The sequence below is a fragment of the Momordica charantia genome (genome assembly GCF_013281855.1).
Source record: "Momordica charantia cultivar OHB3-1 chromosome 9 unlocalized genomic scaffold, Mcharantia_2.0 BLBB01000009.1, whole genome shotgun sequence".
Classification (NCBI taxonomy): Eukaryota; Viridiplantae; Streptophyta; class Magnoliopsida; order Cucurbitales; family Cucurbitaceae; genus Momordica; species Momordica charantia.
In genome coordinates, this window is record NW_028275167.1 from 27648984 (window position 1) to 27675476 (window position 26493).

At 33.2% G+C, this 26493-nt stretch overlaps 2 protein-coding genes across 5 annotated transcripts; both read left to right on the forward strand.

Annotated features, from left to right (window-relative positions):
• Nucleotides 1-2329: 2329 nt before the first annotated feature.
• Nucleotides 2330-15327, forward strand: EMB1997 (para-aminobenzoate (PABA) synthase family protein). 4 transcript variants are annotated; one of them, XM_088117698.1, is made up of 15 exons: nucleotides 2330-2503; nucleotides 2611-2757; nucleotides 2999-3393; nucleotides 4439-4570; nucleotides 4903-4970; nucleotides 5054-5118; nucleotides 5349-5415; nucleotides 5685-5957; nucleotides 6042-6168; nucleotides 6593-6873; nucleotides 7625-7704; nucleotides 7889-7991; nucleotides 8925-9007; nucleotides 13594-14211; nucleotides 14717-15327. In XM_088117698.1, exons 3-15 carry the CDS (start codon nucleotides 3066-3068, stop codon nucleotides 15195-15197), a joined length of 2706 nt encoding a protein of 901 aa, XP_087973824.1. In that variant the 5' UTR covers nucleotides 2330-2503; nucleotides 2611-2757; nucleotides 2999-3065; the 3' UTR covers nucleotides 15198-15327. The 4 variants fall into 4 exon arrangements, with proteins under 4 accessions (XP_087973824.1, XP_022139258.1, XP_087973825.1 ...); XM_022283566.2 differs by lacking the exon at nucleotides 2611-2757; XM_088117699.1 differs by lacking the exons at nucleotides 2330-2503; nucleotides 2611-2757 and adding an exon at nucleotides 3823-3902 and having other exon boundaries at nucleotides 3253-3393.
• Nucleotides 15328-19014: 3687 nt separating this feature from the next.
• LOC111010180 (chorismate synthase 1, chloroplastic) lies at nucleotides 19015-25203 on the forward strand. The gene is made up of 12 exons (XM_022283519.2): nucleotides 19015-19414; nucleotides 20394-20473; nucleotides 21364-21422; nucleotides 21592-21675; nucleotides 22289-22381; nucleotides 22501-22581; nucleotides 23737-23868; nucleotides 24042-24144; nucleotides 24256-24350; nucleotides 24506-24571; nucleotides 24716-24800; nucleotides 24897-25203. The coding sequence occupies exons 1-12, from the start codon at nucleotides 19143-19145 to the stop codon at nucleotides 25025-25027; spliced, it is 1281 nt and encodes a 426-aa protein (XP_022139211.2). The 5' UTR covers nucleotides 19015-19142; the 3' UTR covers nucleotides 25028-25203.
• The last annotated feature ends 1290 nt before the right edge of the window (nucleotides 25204-26493 follow it).

Genomic DNA, 26493 nt, shown 5'->3' on the forward strand with positions numbered 1-26493 from the left:
ATTTTGACCAATGCTTAGGCTACACCACTACATACTGAATAATCTATTTTGAAAGATTTAGGAAACAAGATTTCCAAATGCCATCCATATTTTAAAGGTAAAATATAATTAGCCTACGCATTTAGACATTTTTTTTTCAATTTTATTCATGTATATGTTTTTCTCAAACAAGTCATTATTGTAAATAAATAAATAAAAGACAAATTAATGGTTCACGGCGAATTTTGGAAAACTCAATATCGATGCGGTGTACCACCTAATATACTCAGACCTTCAAGTCATAATCAGAGCATGAAAATAAGTAAACACTTTAAAGTTTAAGTGGCAGATTTTTCACTTACGCCATCAGAGTCCTTCCATTTTATAGGCGCAAGTGGTCAACTAAAAAGGACAACGATTTTGGGGTGTCGGGGCACGTCAAGCTGTGCGAGGTCCTGACGGATAAACGAATGCTCCCGATGGTTAGTTGGTGGTGCAATTACCTGCAAGTTTGTTCCCCGGCAAACAACAGGATTCAAGTTGCAGTCCTCGACGTCTCTCCTGTACAACTGTGGTGGCGATACATTTGTATGCCTGCAAAGAATACGGTGTTAATTGTCTGTGGTCTCGCACCTTGTTGTCGTTCTCGAAATCCGACGCGTGTCTTGCTTGAGTTTGTCCTTCAACGTTAATAATGTAACATCAAAGTACATTTTATTATTTTAGTTGAAAATAAAGTACGTCGTGTTTTAATATCCCATATTTTGAAAGCCTACATACTTGGAATTATTTTATTTGTAGTATTTTATCAAATTTCGTAAAGACTTCGTATTAAAAATGTTATTATACATAATAACCGACCAGCTCATGAAAATGTTATTTCTAAATTCTTATTATTGGAAGGTATTTTAAGGGATTATTAAAAAACAAAGAAATAAGATAATATATTACTTATGAAAATTAAAATTTCAAAAGATTAGATGACTTGAAAAATACCACAAATATTAAGAACTAGGCTATATACTTAGTTACCAAAACATAACGATAGTTCAATAATTAAAATATTAATAATTTTTTATTGGTCGAATGTTTGTACAATGAATCGTTCCATGTCGACAAACGACAGTAACTTATTAAAATAAAATTAAATTTATATGAACGTGATTGAAAAATTATAAAGTTTAAAGTCTAAATAGAGACATTCAGCGAACTTCAAATAGGTAATCTAACCTATTTTATGAAGGATTATTTAATGAGTTATTTTTATATAACAACAATTGATTTTAGGTTAAATAAGTCACTTTATTGACCTGCTTATGTAACTTATAAGTTACTTCATATAGTTTAGTGGGGTTAGTTGTTTGCTACCCCTATATTTTGAGCATATTTATTTCATCAAATTAAACATTAAATATTTTATAGTTCAAGTAATACTGCATAATTATTTTATCAATAAATTTTAATTATTTTTAAAAGAATAACAACAAAATCAACAAAATAACCTAAACATTCGCAAAATTCTATTTGGAATTGAGTTAAGACATAGTATAAGAAAAAGGAAAACGAAAATTAATTATAAACTTCACAAGTTTCAACCATTTTCACCATAAACTTGTAATTTCACAAAATTACACCATAATTTGGATAAATATGACAATTGACCATCAACTTAGTTAAATGTTAAAAATTTCACCATCAAAGTATTTTTACTATTTTATCTATTAATTCTAATCTCCAAAAGTTCGTTGATTTTGATGAAATCAACCTTGACACAAAATTTGATTCCCCCAGGGCATAAAATTGATGGTTGAATAATTCGCTAAAATTTACAATTTAAATAAAAACCAACTATGAAAAAAAAATCTCTCCAAAATCTAATCTACTAATTTCATACAAAACATGTATAATATGGACATAATTCAGTAATTGACATGTACTCATTTCCTCGAGTTGAATGTTCCATCTCCCATATTTTCCAATTATGCTAAAAAAAAGAGTTCAATAATTAAACAGTTTGCTCATTTTTACGACTGAATCATCTATCTCCACAGAAAGGTTATTACAAGTTAAAATTATAACAAAATTTTCAAATTTAAGATAGAAAATGTATCAACTAAAAGTTGGTTTTTTCTCCCAAAAATGAGTTTCCAAGGGAGTGAAGTCACGTAATATTAAATGTTTTGTTCTGAGTGGAAAAAGTGACGTAATATTAATAATAATAATAAAAAAGAAAGAGTTTCATTTTGGATCAAATAATAGATAGCCCCATTTAATACCTAAAAGAAAAAAAAGAAAAAGAAAAAGAAAGAAAGAAAAAGATAGCCCCAATCAATACTTTGCAATTTGCATTGTATGGGTACCATTACACCACACGGCCTGAGCCGGGAAATGTCCGTATAAGATTCAGTTGGTCCTATCAGAGAGCACGTCCCGCCCTTTTCTATAGCACAATAAATAGAAATACCACCGTCTTTATACTCCGATTCTCGTGCCGTTCTCGCATTTCCCGGATTCATGGCTCCAGGTTCGTACAGTTTTTTCCTCTCTTGTTATTGCCTTGATTCCTTGTTTTCTTTTTTTGTTCATTACCGAATCTGATGCGGAATCTTTGTCGTTTTTGCATCTCTGTAGCTCTACGTCCCCTGTATTTCCGCCTATTCTGATGCTTTTTTTTCAGTCGTTAATGGTTGTGTACATGTCAAGTTCTGTTTATGTGAAATCTCGAACATGTAGCTTCCGGTTGGCTGAGAAGGCTTTTGAATTTAGTTGCTACAACGAGTGAGTATCAGATTTAGGAGATTCGTCTGGCTAAACTGAAGTTTGGTAATGACTGCATTGGGTTGGAGCTGGAAATTCAGCATGAATTAGAAGAGTCGATTTTGTGTTTGGATCTTGTCTAATTTTTCAAGAATTATCCCATTGTTTGGCTAGTTGCAAGATCGAGTATCGACTCGATTAGTTTCATTTTTTTTCTTTTTTTATTTTGCATTTGATCGTGTATTTGTTGTTTTTAATGCAGAATTGGATGGGAAGTGGAAACCATGGACGTAACTATACCTAACCGTTAAAACCTCCATCAGAAAAAAATGAATACGGGTTTGCATTCGTTGTCTTCTGAGCTGAATTTTTGGGATGGTGGTATGTCGTGTAGAAGCCTGAATTCACGCACGTCAAATGGTTTTGTAAGAATTTATTACCTCGAACAAAAAAGAAATCGTAAAGCATTAAAGGAAAATGCTGGAAAGTTGTCCATGTCTAGTCCGACCACTTCGAAGCTCATGGAAGGATCATTCAGGAGGAAGAAACAACTCCACAATCCTCGTTTGAAGCTCGAGGTTGTGAGGACATTGTTGATTGACAACTATGATAGTTACACATACAATATTTACCAAGATCTGTCAGTCATCAATGGATGTAGGTCTTTCTATCTCTGTATCTGCTTATGTTTATGTTTCGCATAGAGATCATATGCATTTATGATTTCTCATGGTAGCTGTTTGTTTTTCATGCGTGTCCATTTTGCTTTACAGTCTCTCCTTTATAAAAGTTTAAACTTTTCACACTTCTTATTAAATGAGCTATTCTGTCGTTCTTGTATTTGTGTACCATTATCTGCTTACTGACCTATGTTAATTTTCTGTGTTCGTATACTTGCTAATGCCTGTTAGTATACCTTTCAACCTATTTTAAATGAAAGTGGTCTTCCAAGCATCATGTTGAACCAAGAACATGTTTCAAGTACAATGTTTTTTCAATCTAGAAAACAAACATAAAAATTTCAATAAACCCCAAGGCCATGGACCATTTGAAAAATTAAATAACTCAGAAAGTTTCTCCAAGCAGGAGTACCATTTATAGCTCTCTGGCTGTCCAGGTTTTGGCAGATCATCCCTGCACCTATTGAAGTACCGTTGAGGCTCACAGTTAAGAGTTTTTATTTCTGTTATTATGTTTTGATACTTTTATGGACAACGTTTTACTTCTGTTCGGGGATGACTGAATTAAGACAGATCTTTTCCTGATAATGATTGAATTAGCCATTTATGTTTCATACTAATTACCAGAGTTTTTATTGTTTTCCTCTTTTTTAATTCATCCGGATGGTATAAAAGGCAGGTTGTAGCATAGTCAATGATGATCTATTTCAGCATTTACATTGTTCATCAATTTGTCTGTTCGTGTTGATGGGAAACCTTTACTCCACAATGAAGTTACCTATCTAGAATATGAACGTGTATATCAATTGATTGAACAATAATAGAGAACACAAGTTTTTGCTTTATGGAAGTAAAAGGGATTATAACCGATATCCCAATTAAAACAACTGAACACCGCAAGTATTCTTCATTAAAGGCTCTAGTTGATGGTGGACAGTGGACTTTGCTGCTACTGAAGTGGATGTGGTTGAAGAAAGAAACTGCTTTTGTGCCTCTCTTATACCTCTTTGTTTTTGTGCCAGTGCCTCCTGTGGTCATACAAAATGACGATTGGACATGGGAAGATGCATGGCATTACTTGTATGAAGAGAAGGCATTTGATAATATTGTTATATCACCTGGGCCTGGTTCTCCAACATGTGCCAATGACATAGGTGACTTTGCCTTACCCTTCTTCTGTTGTCTGTTTCTGTTGAATATAATTCTAAAATGTTGACTGGAATATAATATGGTAAACACTCTCTTACAGATTCGTTCTCTACCACGATATTTGCATCAACATCCCAGTGTCATTCAGAATATCAATTATTTTTTTGCTCTGAGCTTTGACTTATTTACCAAAAACAAAATCTAGTTTTTGTTTTAGTCGGAACGTTGTTCCTCTGATTTAGTTTAAAAGAAGGATTTCGGCTGTTTGTCTCTACACTCGTCCTGCTTAGATAACTTTACATGGGAGAGATTAATTGTGGAGCATTTAATCTCACAGGAATATGTCTACGTCTACTCCATGAGTGTGAGGATATCCCCATTTTGGGTGTTTGTCTTGGGCATCAGGTATTTCCTCCCCTTCTAAAGGCAGTTTCCAGTTCTTTTCAGATGACGTCTTTTTATACATGCGATGACTTTTCATTTTTCAGGCTTTAGGATATGTGCATGGGGCTAAAGTTGTTCGTGCAAATGAGCCAGTTCATGGACGCCTAAGGTAGGCTTGGTGTTATTGGAGAAAGCTTCTTGTGTATGTTCACTTGGTAAATCTGAACATATTCATAGGTTTGGAGTATGAATTAGAAAATAAAATAATATGAACGCAGGTTTCTCTTTAATGATATGAACCGGTATTGATTTTTAAATTGTCAGTACTGGCTCTTTTAACATAGGCTATATTATGTGTTTATCCATGCACTTATTTCCCCTTTCACCAACTCTTTTCAGCGAAATTGAGCACAATGGCTGTAGTCTTTTCAATGGTATACCGTCAGGAAGAAATTCAGGATCCAAGGTCAGTTTTCTGTACATGAATAGACATAGCAATAAAATATTTTCCATGGCTATTTTCATGTTCAGTTCTATATGTCATGCCGTCATGTTTGTTGTTGTTTTTTTTTTAAAATTAATTTTACTTAGTTATATGGTGTGTATCATTCCTTGCTTAATATTTTAATGATACTTTTATAATGACCAGTACTCACTGTCAGTGACTACCATCGAAAGGATACATTGTTTTGCATTAAACAATATCATGTAACACTTCTGCTCGACTTATTGCAGGTTGTAAGATATCATTCACTTGTAATAGATCCCGAATCACTTCCCAAGGAACTAATTCCTATATCATGGACATGTTCTGCAGACACCCAAGCATTTCTTGAGATTAGCAATGCTTTCTCAACTTCAGATGCTCATGCCATAGTTTCTAGTGATTCTAGATCAGGAGTACAAAAATCTCCACGTGTTTGGCCAGTCAAGGGCCATCAAAATATGCGAAATGGAAAAGTTCTCATGGCAATCATGCACTCCACCAGGCCTCATTATGGAGTACAGGTGGAGTGTATGGTTATTTTGCTTGTGATTATTAAGCTTTGAATTATCATGCTTACAGTGCCTATGTTTTTACATGACCCCCAGTTTCATCCAGAGAGCATTGGGACCTGTTTTGGCAGAGAGATATTTAAGAATTTTAGAGAGATCACAGAAGATCATTGGCTTAATAATGGACCATTGGTCATCGGCAAAGAAAATGTAGATTATTCTGGTAAATATTCAGTGGTTGAGAAACGTTTTCATACGCATTTAAGCCTCTACTCGTGTGTGCATTTTACGCCCTTTTATTGATTTGCAGCATGGGCTAAATTATTTTTTGCATCGAGTCCAAAGTTCTCAATTACTTTGTAAGTTAGCATGTGTGAAAAATGATTTATGATGAAGAGTTTGTCCATGACTCTGAAGGTCTACGTTTTTTGAGTTGATGGCTAGATCTAAATTGCTGCATGTGTTGAATGGATCCTTTATGTCCTCCACTCTACCCTTGAGAATTCCTAGTTGAACTGGATGACTCTAAGAATGGGGATGTTTTTAGTCTAGTGTTCACCATTTCATTTCTGTTAGTGAGGCATTGAGTGCTTTTCAAGCTTGCATGAGTGGTTTATTAAGCTAATAAAATGTTTGTGGTTTCCCAGGAAATAAAATAATACTGAGGCAACCCGTTGATCAATCAAGTGATGGAGCTTTTTGCAATAGAAGTACTGGGCTTAACGGAACCAGTAGAAAATGTGTCGGCATGAATGATCTTGTAAATCTTTCATGTCCCAGCAATGGAGTCAGATTTCTGAAGTTGAGATGGAAGAAATATGACCATTTGGCTTGTGAAGTTGGTGGTGCAAGAAATATATTTTATCAATTGTTTGGACATCAGAAAGCTGAAAACACATTTTGGCTGGACAGTTCCTCGATAGAAAAGGTTTGGCTATGTCTTGAATTAATTTATCTAATTCTAGCTTAGTCATGTTTAGCATTATAGATTTATATGTGACCTTGACATGCTTGATTCACAATGTTAGGGTTCAAACTAATATTCTTTAATTTTTAAAAGTGACAATCCTTCAAAATGTTGCATCAGGGTCTAATATGATTGATCTCTGATGCCAATATGAGGTTCATGTCAGCAAGTTCTACATTTTACCGTTGTCTATTAACGAAAAGAATAATAGTAATTATGTTTTGATATAATGTCAAAAGTAATTACTTGGACTACTAGTTATGGGTATGAGGTACATGTATATGTTAGGGAATCATTATAATCTGCTCTTACAGATTTTTCTAATAATTGAAGCTGATAAATCTGGGAAGAAGAGAAACAATAGGTTCATTATAACTTAGTATATTTTCATTTTTCATTTTTTTTAATCGTTTGATCTGTCAATGTCTCTCTTTTTGTTCTTAGAACGGCATCTTTCTTTTACAATTGGCCTCATATCATCTGAGGAAAAAACAATCTGTATTACTGTAAGACTTCAACATGTTCTCTTCTTTCTATATTTATGCTTAGTATGCTATTGAAATTCTTTATATTTGTGTCATCATCCCGAGTTCCTTATTTGATTGTAGTTCAAAGGCCACGCATCAACATCGGTCTGATAGCTCACATTATTAATTTTTTACCTTGCAAAGAAAATTCCATCAATGTCTGTTTCGACACTGAATTTATATAGGGAAGAGCACGATTTTCATTTATGGGAGGAAAAGGTGGATCACTATGGAAGCAGATGGTTTTTAAGTTATCAGATGAAAGGTTGGAATTATATTCCTGCACAAATTTCCTCTAGTTTATGGGATTGCGCTTTGATTTCTTTATTTTTCTTTCTAATTATTTTAGTTTACTAGGTTATACCTAGTTTACATGATGCGACAGAAGAAAACATGACCCAACTTATATATAATTGCTAGTTACAAAGTTAATCACATTCTTTTTTCAGTGGAAGTCCTTTTGAAGGAGGAGGTAATCTTTCAATTGAGGATGCTCAAAGCTCAACAACCAACACATTTTTAAAAGATGGTTTCTTTGACTATATAAACAAGGTGCGTGAAGAATATTTCTTGACAAGACATTGCTTACGACTTACATACAAGATGCAATTATACTAGATAGCCTTATCGTATTAGAAATATTTGTTAATTAAATTGTGATGTGTATTTCTTTGCATGATTTGGTATGATTTATAGTTCTCTTACCTAAAGCTGTAGAACGCTGCCTTAGAGTCAACCTGTTGAAAAGATTTGCCAGTTGTACTTTCTTGAATGATAAATACAAGATGTGAACAATATATTGCCTTTTTTGTCTTTCTGAAGTTTGATAGACTTGTTGCTCTGAAAATTTTCCTTGACCAAACTCGTTTAAGTAAGGTTGTTAAAATTTTATCATTAAAAATGACATTTAGGTGTAAATTTTTTTTAACCTTACTACAAATCAAACTAGAGTGTTTATCTGGGTATTGAGACTTATGTCGTGTGGTATTGAAGGATTTTGTTTCATTGTCTATAACCTGCATAATAATCTGCAGTTCTTAGTTGCAAGATTACTATTATCCAACACAAGCTGTTCTTTGGTAGCAGTCAGTAGTAGAGGAGCTAGGTTGGGATCTAGAGGTCAAGCTTCTTGTTGCACTTCTGAGATGCCAGTTCTGCTTCTTTTTAAGATCTTCGAGTAACCATAAGATGTCTGATTGTTTGAGTTCTCATGGAGGAAAGTTTGATTGCCTTTACATTATAGGTGTGTTATTCAAGGGGCAGTTTATCTTTATTTGAAGATAGGTTTGAGTTCGTTTATGAGGACCTTTACTGACATGACTTGGTTCAATTGCTTTCTTGTAAATGAACGTTGATGATCATCTTGATCATAACTTGAAGTATTGTGGATTTTTTTGTTATATCCTTTAACCCGTCTTAATAGCGATATAAACTACCAATCAATTCAGTTTATGAAACATATATCTTGACGTTTAATTTTTGTAGGAGCTTTCATCTTTTCGATATGAGAGAAAAGACTATGAAGGGCTCCCATTTGACTTTCATGGTGGATATGTTGGCTATATCGGGTATGTGACTAGTGTTAAGATTATAATAATATTGAGTTATTTTGCATTCATGAGTCATGTCAAAATTATGGAGGTTTCAGCTTCTTTACAGCTGATAAAGTCATACTGTGAGGTTGTCTTTTTGGTCCTTTGGCTATTTAATAGAGATTCACCCACATGTTAGCTCATGATTTAATTGTTTCATGCTTGGGTTGTCTTCTGATTTTTGGGTGTAGTATTAGGGTAATAGTGAAAGAGGATATGAACTCTTTTTTTTTTTTAATTATTTTGTTATTATTATTTTCCTTTCTTCCTTTTAAATAAATAAGGAAACTTTGTCTTATCAAAATATTAATAGTGCAAAATGAGAAACTCATTAGCTGAGAGGACTTTACAAAAGAAAAGGTGCTCTTATCATTAATAATAAAAGATCAACTATGATTACAAAAATATTTAGATAAATTGCAGAAACTAGGTACCAAATCTTAACTCTCTTCTCAATCACTATCTGATAAATTGCAGACTCTGTTAATAATTATCTAGTTCCTCTCTGATGATATCTCCCATAGAAGGTGGCTTCATAGCTTTATATGGAAAAACCACTAATTTCCCCCTTTTTCTAAAGCTAAAGTCTCACAACAATTTCTCCGGACCTCCTTAGGACTGAGGGAAGCACCACCTAATCCCAAAAACTTAGAGAGCTTCTTTTACACATTGAAAGTATTTTAGAGTAATGCAAAATATACGCTTGTTCTTCCAATGCATTTTTTTTGGAGAATGCACCAATTTAGGCGGCCAAGGAAGGATATCTTTTCTGAATCCTCTTTACTACTTTCAACCCCCCAAAACTGCTGTCCATAAGAAGTGTTTTTCTTGGGCGTTTCTGCCTCCAATGACCATACCTATGCTTTCTTTAAGACAATATGTGTATTCATATGATGATGGAACAAATATTTATAGGAAAAGAACACCTATTCCCCAACAACCATCTCGAGTCTTCTTAAATACTGGTTGAAAATTTTAGATCAATTACAAAAGAATAATCCTCTCAAATTCTTGATATCTGTCTTACAATGATTTTCCACTCCCTCTCCTCTTTGTCGACAGAAGTGAGGGTTATCAAATAAAAGATCTGGTATTCAAACGTATGACAAGGACATGGATGAGAGCAGTTATAAACTTTTTTCTTGATTAGACAATTATAATGTTGACGACTGCAACAAAGAAAGAGAGAGAATAGTTCACCTTGTCTTAGGCTTCTAGTACAAAGTGGCTCTTAGCTCCCTGTTTAAAAAGAAGAATTATGTGTTTGAGATGCAGAGCCACAAATCCACTCCACCACCTAATTTTCAATCACCTCTTCTTCTCCCGGATGACCACAAGAAACTACCGAGCTGTAAAGTCATAAACCCTCTTCTTCTATAAACCAATCTTGGAAACTAAGGAATTCGCCATTCATCAACAGTTCCTTCCATTAACTATATAATAGAGTCAACGATCTGCTTCTTTTCCACAAAAGGCCATTTGGTTGCTAGAAATGGTTATGGAGAGGACAGTTTTAATTCTGTTTAAGGACTTCGTGTACAATTTTCTACATGATAGTAGCTAAGCTTTTATGCCAAATGAAATTTTTGTTAATTCGAGATTTGAGAATGTTGTGACAAAGAAAAATGAATATACGAGTATGTGCATCTACACACATAGAATTCTAACATTGAACCATTGAGCTTCAAAGCTTTGGAAGAGTTCATTAGGAGGGGACTTTAATGTATCTAGATGGAGCTCTGAAAAATTGTTGGGGAGAGGAACCACCAAAAGTATTGGGACCTTGAATGAGATTGGACCTTGAGTTGGTTGACATCCATACGAGAAATGGGAGATTTCCCCGCTCAGATATAAGAGAGCAGCGGGCAACTTCTCGTATTGATAGGTTCTTAATTTCCAAGATGTGGGAAGACACTTTTAAAGAGGTAAGGTTAGATTGGCTGCCTCATATTACCTCTGACCACTTTCTGATGCTGCTTAAATCAGGTACGTATGAATGGGGGCCCCCCTTTTCTTTTAAAAAATTTTTGGATGGAGACTCCCAACTTCTTAGAGAATATGGAAGGTTGGTGCAATAATCTGATTTCTGATGGGTGGCCAGGACATGCATTTATGAATAAACTGAGATAGCTGAAGAGAAAGCTTAACTAGGGGAACAGAGATCACTTTGGGCACATTGGCAGAGAGAAGAAAGAGATAATTGATCAGACAGGGGAAATTGATGATGAAGAAGAGTAGGGTTTCTTGACTTCGGAAAAGAGACTTAAAATAATAGAGCTAAAAACAGCCAAACTGAACTTAATCATTAAAGAGCAGAGGTCTTGGGCGCAAAAGTGTAAAGTTAAATAGCAGGAAGGGGATGAAACTAATATTTTTCTTTCATAAGTGGGCTTCCATGAGGAAATGTCAGAATTACATTTCTATGTTGGAAAAGGAAGACAATGGCGTCATTTTATCAGAAGATGATATTGTGAAAGAGGTGGTAAAGATTTTTGAGACTTTGTATTTGAAGGAAGAGTGCAGAAGGTTCAACTTTGAAGGCTTAAATTGGGCCCTATTGAATGCTCACTGGTCCGAAAGTTTGGAAGCTCCTTTCGAGGAGGAGGAAATCTACAATGCAGCGAGGTATCTTGGCAACCTTAAATCACTTGGCCTAGATGGAATGATTAGTGAGTTTTATGAAAAATCTTGGAACATCTTGAAGCCCGATCTTGTATGGGTGTTCCAAGATCCTTTTGGAAATGAAATTGTTAACAAGAAGACTAATGAGACTTATATTTGCTTCATTTCGAAAAAGAAGAGAACTTCAAAGGTGAAAGACTTCAAGCCAATAAGCTTAGTCACTCCCTTGTACAAAATTATATCCAGAGACTTGGCTGAAAGACCTAAAGAAATGCTGCCTATTATAATTGATGATGCTCAAGCTTCTTTTGTGGAAGGCCATCAGATTCTAGATGCCATTTCAAGAGCTTCAGAACGGTGGAAAACTGTAGGGAAAAAGGAGAAAAAAGTCTTTTGTTGAAGCTAGACTTGAAAAAGGTTACCACAAAGTCGATTGGTTATGGGGCTGCATTCTATAGTAAACTTTTCAATCATCATAAAAGGAACATCTAAGGGTAAGTTTATGGCTCAATAGGAGTTGAGACGAGGAGACCTGTTGCCTTTTCTTTGTACTATTATCAAAGATGCTCTTAGTCGTTTTATTCATTTTTGCGCTGAAAAAAGAGTGATAAAGGGATTCACATTAGGTGATCCCCCGATTGAAATTACCCATCTTCAATATGCTTATATGCAGACAATACCCTCTTTTTTTTCTCTCAAATAAAGATGGAAATGTAGAGAAATGGTGGTCGGTTTTGAATATCTCCCTCTCAGAGTCTGGGCTAAGTCTTAACATGGCAAAAAAGGGCTTTGATTGGGATAAATTCCACTGAAGAAGAGGTGGAGCAGCAGGCGGTTGTTTTGGGATGCACCATAAAAAACATGCCTTTCACCTACCTTAAGGTTTTCCTTTGGGAGGCAAACACCGAAAAAGCAATGTCTGGGGTCCCTTGGTGGATAGAATGAAGGCAAAGTTTGATAAATGGACAAATATCTTCCTCTCAAAGGCAGGGAGGCTCGCATGCTCAATCAGTGCCAAATAGTCTTTTAATATATCTTTTTTACCCTTCTAAGAGCCCCTGGAGGAACAATTAGAGCTATGGAAAATTTGATGAGAGATTTTATTTGGAATGGTGGAAACTTCAATCCATGTACTCACCTGGTAAACTTGAAGATTACCTCCCTCCCCGTCGTCTGGTGGCCTCAGAGTAGGCTCTTTAGAGCAAAGAAATGGTGCCCTTCTGACTAAATGGCTTTGGAGGTTTATTCATGAGGAGGATTCATTGTGGAGAAGAACGATTGCTAGCATGTATGGGTGAATCAGAAGGGATGGCTGACAATCCCTCATAAAAAGAAAAAAGGTGGCCGGGTGCGGTAGAAGAATCAGATTTTGGGAGGATTCATGGCTGGGACAAATTTCTTTAGCCCATTTATACCGACATCTACATTATTTCATGTAAAAAGGGAGCCTTCATTGTTGATTGCTGGGATTCAAACCATCAGACTTGGAATTTGGGCATTAAGAGAGAGTGTTGACTAATTGGTTAGCTCTCCTGGGTAATCCAAACAAGTTACATCCAAGCAACGAAGATGATAAAATAGTTTGGTCCTTTATAGGCCAATTAGACTATAGTTTTGACATTTCCAAACCAACTAATCATAGTCATTTAAGTAGTTTCGAAAACTGTCTTTCAGACAAGCCATAAGAGTTAGAATATGGGTTTTAGGGGTTCTAGGTACCTTTATGTATGGGTTTATGTATTTGGATGTGCTTTCAGATATCTCTTTCGTTTGCTGCTTGTCATTTTAGATGTTGGAGTATGTTTGAGTTGAAAATCAAGAAATCTGAATATTTTGAATAAAATTAGGAAATAGTTGCATTAATCTTCCGGAATACTGGAATGCTAATAAAAAGATAACGCGTTTTCGTGTATGCTAACATAACCCTCTATATTGTGCAGATATGAACTCAAAGTAGAATGTGGTGCAGCATACAACCAACACAAGTCCAGGACTCCAGATGCGTGTTTCTTTTTCGCTGACAATCTTTTGGTCATCGATCACTACTCCGATGATGTATACTTGTTATCAATACATGAAGAATGTTATACTTCGACATCATGGTTGGACAATGCAGAGCTTGAGCTTATGAAATTGAAAACTTCCGTTCCAGAGAAGTTAACTGAAGAAATTTCACTAAATGAGTCATTTACCCGATGTAAAGTAGATTTTGTTGCCAAGAGATCAAAGGAGGGATATATAAGTGATGTCGAAAAGTGTAAGCAATACATCAAAGATGGCGAAAGTTACGAGTTGTGTTACACAACCCAAATTAGAAAAAGAATTGAGGAAATCGATGCTCTGAGACTTTACCTTAGGCTTAGAGAAAAAAATCCAGCACCTTATGCTGCTTGGCTAAATTTTTCAAGCGAAGATATATGCGTCTGCTGTTCATCGCCAGAACGGTTCCTACAGTTGAACAGGGATGGCGTTTTGGAAGCGAAACCCATCAAAGGTACTACAAAGCGTGGAGCGACAACAGAGGAAGATGAACAACTCAAAATGCAGCTGCAGTATAGGTACGTTATTCAAATTTTTAGTGCTGCAAAACCCTGATAGTTCTGATAGTAAGTTATGCATTAATAAAACAGGAGCTATGTACCAATGTTTCATATTCTGTGGTGGGTCTTTTAAAAAATTGTCTATTTTGAGATGAATTTTGAGCGATCTCAGTTTATTTCCCTCAAAAAACGTAATGTTCTAATAACAAATACTTTTTTGTCTACCTTGGTTGTAGTTTAACCTCATTTTCACCCTATCGGATTTGCCTTTACTCTTTTGAAATTGTATGTTAGGTATAGATATTAGTATATTTTATATTCTTGTATTAATATTAATTTGTCCTTTGTCCTTTACCTTCTTCTTATAGGATTAGGTCAACCTTGCATATTTGTCTATATATATAGACTTTAGTAATGAGAATAAGAATAATCGAGTTCTCTGGAACCTTAGTTTCTACATTGTATAAATATTTGATTTTAACACAGATATGTTATCAACTAACATTTACTTCTCTTGGCACAGTGAAAAGAACCAAGCTGAAAACTTAATGATCGTTGATCTTCTAAGGAACGACCTCGGTCGTGTGTGCGAACCGGGCTCTGTCCATGTTCCACTGCTCATGGACGTAGAATCATATGCAACAGTTCATACTATGGTGAGCACGGTTCAAGGCAAGAAAGAGTCAAATGCAAGTGCCATTGACTGTATAAAAGCAGCATTTCCAGGTGGTTCGATGACTGGAGCGCCGAAGTTGAGGTCAATGGAGCTCCTCGACTCCATCGAGAATTGTCCTCGAGGTATCTATTCGGGTTGCATTGGATATATCTCATACAACCAGACATTTGATCTTAATATTGTGATAAGAACAGTTGTTTTGCATCAAGGTGAAGCTTCCATAGGAGCTGGAGGAGCTATTATTGCTCTCTCAGATCCTATTGATGAATATGAAGAAATGATATTGAAAACTCATGCTCCCTCCAGGGTGGTTATGGAATTTTCTTAGAACTTTTTCCATTGTATTCTAGCCTTAAAAAATCCTTTTTTTTTTTAATATATGTCAATGGTGTCTTGTATTATAATGGAACAACGGAACGAACTCAGTTGCATAAAATTTCATTTTGTTTCATCTTAAATGAGTTTTCTTGATAGAGTATGTTTGGAAGTGAAGCTAGAACTGGTAATTTTGAAAAGACAGATTTAAGTATAATTAATTTTTCAAAATCATCATAATTTAAAGTGATTTTAAGTTTTTCTAAAATTAATTTTTTTAATTTGTCAAATATGATAAATGAAAAAGGAAGTGATTTTTGATAATGCAAAAGTTCACTCCTAAACAAACTCGTTAAATACTTATTTTTGAAAAGTAATTTTAATTTAAGCACATTTTTAAAAAGTTTTTCTTAAAAATGATTTTAATCACAAGTAAGTTGGTTTGTTTTCTTTTTAATTTCTTGAGTACAATAAAAGGTGGGAGTGAAGGGATTCAAACTTAAGACACGTCAATTGTCATTGAACTAAACTTATATTGGTTAAAAACTTATTCTACCAATGTTAGACTACCACGAGGTAATTTAAAATGAGCATTTTTAATTAACAATATAATCTAAATAAAAACATATGTTAGAAATATGGTTTCTAACCTAAATTTAAAAATAACGTAGTTTAAATTTTAAAAGTTAAAATAGGATAATGGTTGAAAATACAGGAACTAAACTGTAACATGTTAGAATTTAAAGATTAAATCACTCTTTCAATGAAATTACATAAATTAAATGTGTTTATAACTTAAATGGTTGAGATCAAATTCCTAATTTAACTTTGTAGTAACTAAAAACTGAGTTCTGTACCCGATGTGCAGGTTGCAGTTATGTTTGTACACAGTAAATGGAGTTATGGCTCTCATTTATTGATAACCTGACAACTTTTATTTATTTATTATTTTTCGGTTAAAAACAACTGAAAAATCATGGCAACAGCTACCTTTTCAAGATAGAATATCACAATTATGGGGGTAAAAATTTCAATCTAAAACTTTTTTTTTAAATGTAAAAAATATTTTAGAGTAAAATATAGTTTTGATCCCTGAATTTGATAAGTGTTTATTTGGCCCATAAATTTTAAAAAGTGACTTTTTACTCTCTGACATTTTGAAAGTTGTTCTAAATGGTCCTTCAATTTATTTGATGGTTAGTTGATTAACCGACATATGATGTGTTATAATTGAATGATAAAATTTTAAATGACGTGACAATATTAAATAATTTTATATATTTTTATGTAATTTTAAATTCATGGTTTTTTCGCCTTCTCTCCCTTCCCTTCTTCTCCAATTTTCACTGTTCTATCATTTTCTAACTTTCTCCAATCAACGCGACAACCAGTATTTTATTAAAGTAAAGAAGGGAAAAAAATTGATTGAATAAAGGAAATAGCCCAAACGAAAATGGTGGCCGTAGTTGTAAATTTTGAGATATCTTCCCTGTAAAGACTGTAAATACTTCGCCTGGTCACAATCCCTCTGCCTCTCTACCGCTCGCCACTCGCGTCAACAAAAACTACACAATGGAAATGTCGAGGTCTCAAGTTCATCAAAATACTTAAAGATGACAACGAGTGGGGCAGGATTGGGGCTATCCCCATCCTCGTCCTGTTGGAGATTTTTTTCCTATCCCCCTCCCCCGTCCCCGAAATTTTTGGGGCGGGACCGGTGGGAGAATCCATCCCCATTATAAATATATTTTAAAATTTTTTAATTAATTTTTGTTATTATTAGTATAAAGAGTGAACAAAAAGTGGCTAGATGAGGTGTTAGCTTGAGTTTTTTTTTAAATTAAAAAGTATTTATAAAATAAATATATTAATATTATTATATAAAAAATATAAAAAATAATAAAAAATTAAATGAGGCAGGGTCGGGGTCGGGGTCGGGGATGGGGATGTGACGGGGGGACCGATCCCCGTCCCCGCCCCGTCGTCGCTGGGGAACCCGATTGGGATCTCCGATCTGGCCCCGTTCCCAATCAAACCGGAGAATCCCGACCCGATCGGGTCCTGCAGGTAATACCATCCCTAAAAATACCAGTGAAAATATCGATAAAATATCGATGTTGATGGATATTTATGTAGAAGTTAGAAAATTTTAAAAATCGTAAAAATATTTAAATTAACAAATAAACATTTTTCTATTTCTAAATGAGTTAAAAATAATTAATATTAATATTATGTATATATTAATGACATTTTGTTGATATTTTTTATATTTTGTCAATTTGTTTGTACTATGATGAAAATGTCGATTTACCTTTCATGTCGATGTCGAATCCATGGTAACATAGATTTGTCAATATAAATTGTCTTTGGATATTTAAAACCATGGTATATATATACGTTGATAATTTTATCCGTTTATGTTGACATCTTACCGAGGATATTTATTTTAATTGGTTGAGCTAAGTTTGTATTGGCTTAGACTATATCATTTTATGATTGTATTTGAGCATTTCTTTTAATATGATAGGAGTGTTTTGTTAGTTAAAATTAATATAGCTTTTTAGTATGTTGAAAGGTAATTTTTTAATTTAATTTTGATCTTGTATTAATTAGAACAAATTTAATTACATATTTCTTAATGAAAAGATCATGAATTCAAATCTTCACCCAACGAGATATTTTAGAAAAGTATAACCATCTTTTAAGAAACTAAGGACTAAAATTGACTCACACATCTAAATTTAAAAGATAAAAAGTGAATTTTCTTCGTCGAGATACGTGAAATAATTATGGTCAGAGGATGTCAGTCACTGTAGCACCTGATCAACGTGCTTGGTGGACCCTAATAATAATAAGAGGATAAATAAAGAAAACTAATTTTTAAAAAAATAAAAAAATAAGCCCCGAATTATTGATTGATGGTTCATTTCCGGAACATTGCGTTTAAATTTATTGTTTATTAAATTTCTACGGCTCTAAATTTATTTCGGATAATATCACCTCCTCTCTCCAGAGAGAGGATTCAGGGCTGCTTCTGGTTGAATATTTTGGTTTGACATTATTTTAGACAAAAAAGGAAAAAAAAAAAGTGAACTATCTGTGAGTTAAATTTGGAAATTTTTTCAACAAAACTCATAAATTTATTATTCTTAAGTCAAAATAAGTTGATAGGATCCTCTTTTCTATGTCCCCAAAAGATAAGGTAGGGTCGAAAAAAAGAAAGGGATGAAGTTTCTCTCGCTTTTAATATTGATGAAACACCAAAGACTATTAGCTCAGTACTCAGTAGTATAGCGTACTCTTGATAATGAACCGAAGAATCATAGAAATTGCGTTGCAAACGAACAATGAAATCTACTTTTTTTTTTCTCTGAAGAGATGAAAGTTTTAAATTTTCGTATTCTACCTACCATAGTTTTAAAAGAAAAAGAAAAACCTCAATTGTACTTCTTGACATAATATATGTAACTATAAATAACTTGTAAAGTTGGATTTTGATGCTACTATAGAACCATTTATAGATCAAATTGAAATTATGTTGAAACAGTATCCCTCGGTCTCGTACCGATGGAAATAATTGTCCTCTCTTATATATCATATCAAACCAGTACCACCAAACTAATGTACAGAATAGAACACAACCACGAATCACATATTGACTATACCATCCGAGATTTATTAGAGACAACGATATCTCTGGTAGCTCCACAATATTAATGTCGTTGTTTCATCCAAAATAATGATTAATACCGATAAAAATAATTATTGTTTCCAAGACTTTTTCTACACTCTCTCGCAAACCCAATAATATATCACGATAAAAAAAAAAAAAAGAGAAACGAAATATGGTTTGAAATAATTGGAGACATCCCGTATGCAATGTTCTGCTATTGCCTATTGGTCGCTCTAGTGATATTTTCAAAGCCCTCGTCCTTTCTAGTTTCTCCGACGCTGAAAAATGGCCGCTTCCTCACCGGTCCTCGGCTCCGGCGGCGGCTTCTCCGCTCTGAGGATTTCCAAGTTTTCTTCTCGGCCATTTTCCCTCTCGTTTCCCATCCCTTCATCCCGTAATGTCACCGGAATACGAGCCGCCGGCAACTCGTTCGGCACTTACTTTCGCGTCACGACGTTCGGGGAGTCGCACGGCGGCGGCGTCGGCTGCGTCATCGACGGCTGTCCTCCCCGCCGCCGCCTCTCCGAACCGGATTTGCAGGCGGAGCTCAACAGAAGGTACTGCTCTGCCTCTACTCTTTTGATTGGATTTTCGAACAGTTTTCCTTTTTTGTTCCCCCAAGTTTACATTGTTGGATCTACAAATGTCAGTTATACAAACCATAATTTCCAGTTTATTTCCTTTCTCAGATTTTTTAAAGTAAAAATTTGTTATATTATTCTAAGCATTTAATTAGAAATTTTAAAAAAAAATTATTTAATGGAGAAATCATTTGAAATAACAAGAAATATAATAAACGGAGAATAATTCCCGTAAAATATAATAGAAAATTTCATAGGGATGAGAATTGAAATGGAGCAGGAATGGGAAGGCTTCCCCGTCCCATCGTTCCCATGTGAACATTCATTTGATTCGGTTGAAAGGTTGATCTTTTTAATAAAAAAAAATAATTATTAAAAGGTATGATCTGTAAAATAAAATTAATTATGCAATATTTTTTACGTTTACTTTTTTATCCAAGATAGATGTTTTAACTCTTTGAAATATGCTCGATTCGACATATATTTTTCGTTTTCTTTTCTTTTAGTACAACAAATATGGTCGTATATTCTCTCAATTGTATACCTAATTATGATTATTGAAATAATTGTTGCTCCTCTCCCTAATAATAAACAAAAATCAAAATAACGTATTAATTACATGAAAAGTACTCAATGGGTCTTTAATTTTCTTATTGACTTTTAATTTTATTATTATTTTTTATTTATTTATTTTTCCAGAGAAAACGATAAAACATAAAAAGAAAGGGACTAAGTAACGAGGGGAAGAGGAAAAATCTCCATTATTATTATTTTTCTTCGCCCCGTTTATGGCATGTTCCTGGGGAAAAAATGACGCCCCTAATTTGAATGTCAATTTCTTCGCAGTTATTATCACATATGTTGACATTTAAAATTTATATAAAATATTTGAAAATATACAAAAGAAAAAAAAAAGATGTATTTATATAAATAAACGATCTAATGGCATTATCAGGAGAACAGGTCAGGAGGGTCGAACTACAACCAACAGAAATGAGACTGATACCTGCCGTATACTTTCAGGAGTTACCGATGGTTTGATATATATATTTTCTCTTTTTCTTTTGTTTTCTTTTGATTTTTGTGTTTTTTTTTCAGATATAGCGTTAAAATCTCCATTCAAATCATATATAATTTAAAATAGATTTAACTTATGTCAAAAAAAAAAAAGAGAGATTTAACGGGTCTTACATTATGCTTGTTTTAAATTGTACGGAGGTTAAATTACAAGTTTAGTCCACTCAACTTTAAAAATATTTAATATGTCTCTGAATTTTTAATTATGTATTTACTAGATCTATGAATTTCAAGAGTGTCTAATAAATTTTAAGACTTTCAATTTTGTATCCAATAGATCTATAAATTTTTAATTTTGTGTCTAATAGGTCATTGACTTAGTCGAAATTTCTTAGAATTCGTAGATTTATTTGACACAAAATTAAATTTAATGGTCTTATTAGACACAAAATTAAATTCTATGTCTAATAGATACATATGGAACTTTAAAAAATATGTTGAATATGTCAAAGACTTGTTAGACACAAAATTGAAAGTCTAGAAACAACAATTTTTTAACTTAACTTATTATACACAAATTTAAAAGTTCATAGATTAAATTTATAATTTTAAACTTTATATATGTCATCCATGAATAGCTCTTATAAAAATGTCAACAAAAAAAAGCTCTTATAAATAAAAAAAACTTTGTGTTAGTTTTTGACACCATTAATTGAAATAGGCTTTAGTACAATATATAGGAGCGAGTGATTAAACTCACAGTTGGAGATATATACTAATTATCATCGAGCTATGTTCACTCTGACAATTAAAATATTGATTTTAATTTATTCAAAATATCATATTTTCCTCGTATATATATAAGTTTCACTCATATACTAAACGTCATGAACATATGATGCATTCAGGCGTGACCACGGGAACACCTATTCTCATCTTTGTACCCAATACAGAAAAAAGTAGGCATGTAAGTAATATAGGAAATTATTTACATCTTCTAAGAATTAATATTTCCTCTTTAATCATAGCTTGAAATCTCCTTTTTATAAAATAAAAATTTTTAAATTGGCGTAATATAAATTTAATTAATTACCACGAGCAGTAATTTATTTTAACTGACTGGATTATACATACAGGATTACAATGAAATGTCAATGGTTTATAGGCCATCTCATGCCGACGCAACTTATGATATGAAGTATGGAGTTCGAGCCGTTGAGGTAATTAATTAATTAATTAACTCTACCAATTAATATTGACATTAATGATATTTCATCATTCTCACCCTTTTTAATTGTTTTCAAAATTATTTTGCATTTTTCTTTTGGGAGATTTTTTTTGGAGATATATGTCAATTATGGTTAAGTCTAAAAAATGTAAGAATATGTGCTAATTATGGTTGAGATATATGCCAATTACTCCTTTGACTTTGGGAGATGTTAAAAGATATCTTAAATTTATCGTAATCTATTTGCCTAATTTTTTAGACTGATTGGTAGTTTATATCAGATTCTACCAACCTCAAACGAGTAATTCACTTAAGATTAGTGAGTTGAAAACAGCCACCATCTTGAAGGGTATGTTAAAGAGATTTAGCCAAATTTATAAGATGCAAGGCCTTCTCCTTCTATTGTCAATTGATTATGAGATTAGATGAATCTCATGAATATTGATCATTTAATATGGTATTATAGGGTCAGTGGAGTTAATATTGAGGGTGATTTTTGAAATGCTGCAAAATTTGAAGGGTATAAATGAAAATTAGACAATTCATTTTGAGTGGAATGAGTATGATTTATCCTTTGTTATATTTAAAAAGGTTTTATTTCGAAGGGTGGTGGGAGAGCTTCAGCTAGAGAAACCGTTGGAAGAGTGGCAGCGGGAGCTGTTGCTAAGAAAATTCTCAAGGAACTTTCTGGAACCGAGGTATTTCTTCTTAATTAGCCAGCTAAATTAAGCTACCTTTAATTTAACATCATTCTTTTTTTCTTCCTAATTTAAATCGATTTTTAATTTTAATTTTAATTTTTTTAATTTTTCATTAGATTATTGGGTTTGCCTCTCAAGTCCACGATGTTGTTATTCCAGAGGGTATGGTTGATTACAATTGTCTAACACAAGATGAGGTATGGTTACTGTTTTAATAAATTCTAGTTTATTAAACTATGTTTGAATTGTTCAAAGGAATTATTGAGTTACAGATATAGCTCAGCAGTACAGATATATAATTAACTCATTTATTTGAGATTAAGGTCTAAATTCCTACATCTTAATGTTGTATTAGAAAATATTTGAATTTTTATACCTTTGTTGATACGGGAAATTTGGCATCTTTGGTCCTCGTCAAATGTGTACCAAGCTCGATAATAAGGGATCAGATGCTTGCAAGACCAAACAACTTTAACCCGATGTGACTTCAGTCACACACTGGCTCCGATGTTTAAATCGGCGATGGGAGAATTACTATGAAGTACTTAGGGTTTATTTGCTTACCTTCAGGGTGGAGCGAGTGGTTCCATTTACAGTAGTTTTGTCTTATGAAACCTTCTCATTGAGTCCATCTATCGATCGTTACTGGATTACAGGGATTCATGGACCGGGGCACCTCACCCAACGGGAGAGGAGTGAAAGTGGGCTCGGTCAATCAAGCCGAGTCGGGGTCGGGTCCGAGCCTCGACTTGCTCAGTCTGTCGCTAGGTTTGGGCCTCTCTGGTCTGGAGAGGCCCATTTCCTTAGCCAGATCCAATCCCATAACAACCTTGAACCTCTTTTTGATATTTTGATGTTTATTTATTTTTAGAAGCTTAACTTGTAAATACTATTTTCATCCATATATTTCTGTGGCGTGTTGTTTACATTTAGAAAACCTTTTCAAAACCTAGTTTTAAAAACAGAATTTAAAAAAGAAAGGAAGATTTCTAAAATTTTGTTTTTACTTTTTTAAATTTGACTAATAATTTAAGTGTATTTTCGAGAAAGCATAAAATAAACTAAAGAAACTGTGAAGAAACACAACATAATTTGTCACTAGAATTTATGATTTGTAAAGGTTGATGAGTAGTGAAAAAAAAGGGTTAAGTTATAACTTGGTCTCTAAATATCTATTCAATTTTTCTTTTTTAAAAAGTATTTGATAAGAATAGCGTCGTGTCATTTCAATTTTTGTATTCTTAGATCTTAATAAACCTATTTAAATCAACCGTCATGTAATAGTAAAAAATAATATAGTCCAACATATCATGTAGGACGATGATCTATTAGACACAAAATTGTAAATGCAGGTAGATAGAAGTGTGGTGAGATGTCCAGTCCCTGAATATGAAGAGAAGATGATGGCTGCTATTGATACGGTCCATGCAGTAGGAGACTCCATTGGTGGTGTTGTTACATGTATTATCAAGAATTGTCCACGTGTTTGTAATCTGTCTCTCTCCTAGTGTTTTCTTAAAAACTTAGAATTACATAACCAATTACTACAAAAAAAAATTAAAAATACTTCTAATTAGACAAAAAAATACTCGTCAACATTTTAAAAGTCATTCTAAACTTACTCTAAAACGCAAACGGTAACGTTTGTTGTTTACAGGGGCTGGGTTCGCCAGTGTTTGACAAACTTGAGGCTGAGCTTGCTAAAGCTCTCATGTCAATTCCTGCCTCTAAAGGCTTTCATATTGGCAGTGGCTTTGCTGGTCATATCTCTCAGCGCCAACTAAATTACTTCATTTGTATTTTTGTAATTTTGAGAAAAAATTAATTTTTTCCTTTTTTGCAAAACTAATACAAAAGTCTCTGATTTGCAGGCACTTTCTTGACAGGGAGTCAACATAACGATCCTTTCTTTGTTGATAAAGATGGAAGAATCAGAACGAGAACCAATCAATCTGGTGGAATACAAGTATTCTCGAACACATATTTAAAATCCGTTTGATAATAATTTTTGTTTCGCAGTTTTTTATTTTTACAATTTATATATATTTCCTTTATTAATAAGGGTAATTCGCATATGTTTTACTCACCTTTTTTTTAATGGATTTGGGTGAACGATTGTAGGGAGGAATATCTAATGGAGAAGTTATAGTCATGAGAGTAGCTTTCAAGCCAATAGCCACAATCGGAGTAAGTCTATGCACATATCGTCGCACTTGGACCGACTCCAAATCTCGATCCCTCTCTTTTCTAAATTTTTTCAATGAAAATATATTAAAAATGATTAAATTTTTATAGTATGATGTAGATTAACGTCTTTTTACATTTTGATAGAGGAAGCAACAAACAGTAACAAGAGACAAAAGAGAGGTCGAATTGAAGGCTCTCGATTGCCATGATCCATGCGTCGTCCCACGAGGTAGTCATCAAAACAATGCAATACATGCATAGGGTCATTTTCGTCGATTCACAATTAAATTAATTTATGAGTTTATAAATTGGAAATCTGGTGCAGCCGTGCCTATAGTAGAAGCAATGGTGTCGCTTGTGCTTGTGGACCAATTGATGGCGCAGCATGGACAGTGCAATTTGTTTCCCATCAATCAAGACTTGCAAGAGCCCATACAATTTCCAGCCTTGGTTTGAAGCATTAAGCCATTTGGTTTGAGACTAAAAAGAATTATCTTTTTTGTTTTTCTTTCCTCTATCGTTCTCGTGCTGGTTAGTTGTTAGCATAATAGTATTTTGAACTTGTTTCGGGTCAAATAAGTCAGCTTGCATTGATATATAAAGCATGTACTAGATTTGCGACTTTATAAATATTCAACGTATCGAACTCATAAAATTAAAACATAAAGTAATTATAACTTAGTTAAATTGTCGAGTGGTTGATGAAATAACTAAATAAACTAAAGAAAGGAAAAGACTTGATTCACAAAAATTAAACATAAATGACGATATTGAAATTCTTTTATATAAACAAAGCAGATAGCTAAATGGTTATCTTGAACTTAATTTTTACCCTACAATGATTGTAATATAAAATATTAGGTTAGATTATTAGTTTAGTTTTTGAACTTTCATATTTATTTCTGATAGGTCTCTTGACTTAAAAAAATATCTAACAGATTTTTTAATTTTCAATTTTTGTGTCTAATAAATTTTTTAGAAATTTGTCATTTTAAAAATTCATTAATCTATTGGATCTAAAATTGATTTTTTTTCATAAAATATAATCTTAAACTTTTAATTTGTGTTTAATAAGTTTGTGGATTTTAAAAAATGATGGTTAGATTAGTGATCTATTAAATACAAAATTGAAAATTTAGAGATGTATTATTAGATATTTTTTAAAATTTAGAGACCTATTAATTGACAATATTTTAAAATTTAGAAACCTAATCGACCCAAAATTAAAAGTGGAGAGACCTATTAAACAATCTTCAAAATTAAAAAATTTATTAAACACAAACAAGGAACTAAACTTATAATTTAACTAAGCACGCTCAAGAAGAGAAAAATTAAGCCAAAGCACATTTATGGTTGAATTTGAACTCAAAAGGTTCTCTATAGCCATTTTTTCCTTTTCTTTGGCCAAATTCTTATAATTCAACTGTTTTATAGCGTTTATTTTTCCCACCAAAATATTATGAATTCGAATTTCAACCTAAAAGAAATATCTGTTAATCAAATTAAATTACTGTTATTAATTTGTCAAAGAAATGATGTTATGTTTGATCAGTTGGAGGGGGACAGGATGTGGAAGGTGATAAATTGGATTCATTGATGTGCAGAAGGGATAAGCTTCTTTAATCATTATAAAATACCAAAAAAGTTGATGCCAATTCAATTACACAAGGTTTAGTCATAACCAATTATTTATTGACCAAAACAATAATTTTATTTTTTTAATCAATTATTTGTCCGCCAAAAGCAAAAACTACACTAAATTACATATATAATTGAGTGATTGAGGTTTATGTCTCGTTTATAAAGCTAAAAAAAAGAGACAAAGATCAAGGATTGTTTCAGGTAGAGAATAAGATTTGATTGCGATCGATGATCGACAAAACTTTGAACATTGTTTTAGAAGCTTACGTAATTTATTTGAT

What these genes read in the sequence shown, in the direction of transcription:
- LOC111010180 (XM_022283519.2), top strand. Translation starts at nt 19,143, where the DNA reads ATGGCCGCTTCCTCACCGGTCCTCGGCTCCGGCGGCGGCTTCTCCGCT. An exon ending in ATCAATCTGGTGGAATACAA is followed by an intron (nt 24,351 to 24,505) that starts GTATTCTCGAAC and finishes GAACGATTGTAG; the next exon opens with GGAGGAATATCTAATGGAGA. An exon ending in TCCATGCGTCGTCCCACGAG is followed by an intron (nt 24,801 to 24,896) that starts GTAGTCATCAAA and finishes AATCTGGTGCAG; the next exon opens with CCGTGCCTATAGTAGAAGCA.
- EMB1997 (XM_088117698.1), top strand. Translation starts at nt 3,066, where the DNA reads ATGAATACGGGTTTGCATTCGTTGTCTTCTGAGCTGAATTTTTGGGAT. An exon ending in GTGTTTGTCTTGGGCATCAG is followed by an intron (nt 4,971 to 5,053) that starts GTATTTCCTCCC and finishes TTCATTTTTCAG; the next exon opens with GCTTTAGGATATGTGCATGG. An exon ending in GAAGAAATTCAGGATCCAAG is followed by an intron (nt 5,416 to 5,684) that starts GTCAGTTTTCTG and finishes GACTTATTGCAG; the next exon opens with GTTGTAAGATATCATTCACT.